The sequence below is a fragment of the Vanellus vanellus genome, assembly GCF_965231255.1.
Source record: "Vanellus vanellus genome assembly, chromosome: 4".
NCBI lineage: Eukaryota > Metazoa > Chordata > Aves > Charadriiformes > Charadriidae > Vanellus > Vanellus vanellus.
The window spans coordinates 2,113,239-2,116,312 of NC_138909.1; the positions used below are offsets into that span (position 1 = coordinate 2,113,239).

The 3,074-nt window shown below is 51.9% G+C and overlaps 1 protein-coding gene across 1 annotated transcript; it reads right to left on the reverse strand.

The window, feature by feature from the left end:
- Positions 1 to 585: 585 nt before the first annotated feature.
- On the reverse strand, positions 586 to 2,264 carry UTP3 (UTP3 small subunit processome component). The gene has a single exon (XM_082482066.1). It carries the CDS (start codon positions 2,245 to 2,247, stop codon positions 655 to 657), a length of 1,593 nt encoding a protein of 530 aa, XP_082338192.1. The 5' UTR covers positions 2,248 to 2,264; the 3' UTR covers positions 586 to 654.
- Between the last annotated feature and the right edge of the window lie 810 nt (positions 2,265 to 3,074).

Sequence of the window (3,074 nt, forward strand, 5' to 3'; positions counted from 1 at the left end):
TTGCTTCTCACCGAATTGAGGAGGGGAAACAGTATCTCAGGCCACATGGGATTTAAGTAATACCTTTCTGTTCAGTTACAAAATCAAAAAGATTTAAGCGAGCCTAGAAGCAGTTGGTTTTTAAACATTTGAACACAAGGAGTTAATCAGGACAAGAACTCAAGAAAATACCATAACCACATGTATCTCATTCTGCAGCTCAACACAGAGAAAGGATGGACCAGAACAAGACAGTAAAAAGGAGAAAGCAGTGACAGCTGCACAAACCCCATCCTCACCCGCCCGCGGGAAGTCCCTCCATCCCACCCCCCTCTCCCCATCAGTCCCACACAACCCATTTCATTCCCTTCATTTGACACATCCCTCATAGCCTCTCAAAGCCAGTATTTGATGGTGATACAGAAAGATGACAGCATCACAATAGAGGAAAACACCTTAACACACAGGCCAGCTGAGGAAAGGGCCCTGTGTTACTTTTACAAGTGGCACCTTCTGAAAAAGTACCCTCTGAAAAACGAAACAAAACAAAAAAACCCCACCAAATACACCCAACCCCCAGTTTTCTTAAGTATAAAAACCACAATATCTTTTATAAAATTTTTATTGAATTCAGTAACACTACTCGCAGGTCCCAGAAACAGAGAAAAATAGTTATCATTGAAGCTTCCTGCTTTTCTTAACTCCTGCGCGAATGCCAGACAGTTCCCCGGCATATCTGTGCAATTCCCTCCGAACTTCACGGACCTGGCCCTTGCGGCGAATCTTGGCCCGACGAAACTTCTCCCGATGCTTGACCCTGGGGTTGCGATCGATCTTCTTCCTTCTGGGCGTGAGGCCTTTGTTCTTGATCATCTGATACGTCACACCTCTCTTTTTATTTGGATCCTCTCCTTCCGACACCTCTTCTTCTTCAAGCTCGTCTTGGTCTTCAGTTCTCTTCCTCTTGAGTTTCAACTTCTCCTCCATCATCTTATAGTATTTTAGGGCAGCCTCTTCATCCAGGTCTGACTCATCTGATGGTTCATCAGCAATAGCCCAGCCATTAGCAAGCACAGGAGCACGTTTTGATTTGTTTTTCCTGACATCCAGGGGGAGAAACACCGCAAACTTCTTCTCTTTCCGTAATTTATTTTCCTTCTTATCATAGTAATTTTTCAAAAGCATACGAACTTGCGAGGATAACTTCTGATCTATAACAGCTAGGTCGTTGATTATATTTCTATAAGCAACCAGCCGTTCAATAACGGGGTGACTATGAACCGGCATCCTCTTGGACTTCAAAACCAAATAGAAACTGATGTTGGCACAATAGTTGAGGTAGAGATGATACTTGGTCTGCAGATAGCGACTGCCTTTCCCTTGTGGGATAGTGCCATTTTTGACCATTTGCAGCAGCGGGTGCAGCTCATCCTTGAGCTCCATCAGCTTGACTTCAAAGTCCTCAATCAGCTGCAGGAGCTCAGGGGATTCCTGCTTCAGTAGCTTCAGCTGCTCCTTCTTGGGAAGGGCCTGCAAATCCTTGTTAATCTTCTGCCCCTTGCCATCATGGGTTTTCTGTTGCTCAGCCACATAGCCCTGGATCATATCCAGCCCATAATCATCTTCCCCCAAGTCTTGCACCAACCGCCTCTGGATGACTTGAGCCTCCTGCTCCTCTTCCTCCTCCTCAGCATCAACTTCTTGCTGACTACGCTTGCCCTTGGTCTGGGCATCGCTCCCGTAGTCTGTGTCATAGTAGAGCTGCTTGCGTTGGCCCCAAGAGAGCTCATGGGGGAGCTTGGTGTCCTGACGGCGCTCCTCCAGGTCGCTTTCCATAGAGAGGTCCCCATCTTCATCTTCAACGTCATCTTCCTCCTCCCCTTCACCTTCTCTATCCTCCTCCTCTTCCTCCCCCTCTCCATCCTCCTCCTCACCTCCGTCCTCTTCTGCGCTGTGGTCTATGTAAAGACCCACCCCCTGTTCTTCCTCCTCCTCCTCCTCTTCTTCCTCACCGTCTTCCTCCTCGCTGTCTTCGGGCAGCTGCAGCACCAGCACCTCTTCCTCCTCCTCCTCTTCGCTGTCCCCGGCCTCCTCCCCGCTCTCCAGAGCCGCCATCACCGCCCGGAACCGCGCCTCCTGCACGTCCTCCTCCACCTCCTCGGCCGCCGGCCCGCCGGGCGCTTCCTCTCCACCACCATCCTCCTCCTCCTCCTCGGCGGGGTCGAGCGGCGGCGGCCGCCGCAGGACGGTGCCGCGGCGGGTCCTCATGGCTGCGCTCCGGCACTTCCGCCGCGCTGCGCTTCCGCCTCCCCCCTTCCGCTTCCGGCCGGGCCCGCCGCCGGAAGGGGTCGGGCGGGGACATGGCCGGAGGAGAATGCAGCCCGGGGAAGCCCGGCGGGGTTTGGGAAGAGCCCGGGGAGAGCCCGCAAGGGCGGAGTTGGGCCCTTTACGTTCAGGGGATGGTTTATGGGTGAAGCCGCTGCAGGGCCGCAGCAGGAGCGAGTTTCCGTCTCCTGTTCCGTTCTTTCCCCTTTTACGTTATCTCCCCTATTCCGTTACTTCCCCTTTTACGTTATTTCTCCTATTCCATTTCTGACAGAGCAATGTGGATCCGTAAAGGATGGTGGCCAGAATTTCTTTCCACCGTGGCAGGTATCATCAATGAATAATGTCACATAGAAAGAAATTAGTACCTCCTCCCCCCGCTTTAGGGACTTTTTTCAGTGCAGGCACGTCCAAATGCCATCTGTGTAGTCATCGTACAAGAGGAAAAAAAAATCAAGAAGGAAAGCGCACCTGACATCTGTCCCCCTTTAACCGAAACTTCTCATTACTCACTTCCCTACAACCAGACCAAAGTTTCAGAGAGAAAAAGGAGTATTTGAAAACCTCCCTGAACGCATCTGAGGTACATACATCAACTCCGCTGACTGTTTCCCATTACCAAATCACATCTTTACAGGAACGTGGGCATCTCCTGGCCGGAGCCCGCCCATCCCCAGGGCTGCGGCTCAGCTTTGGGGCCGCAAGGCGAAGGCAAACTGCAGAGCCGGGCTGCTCCCGCTTCCCCCTCCGCTGGCCCTTGGCTCCGAGCT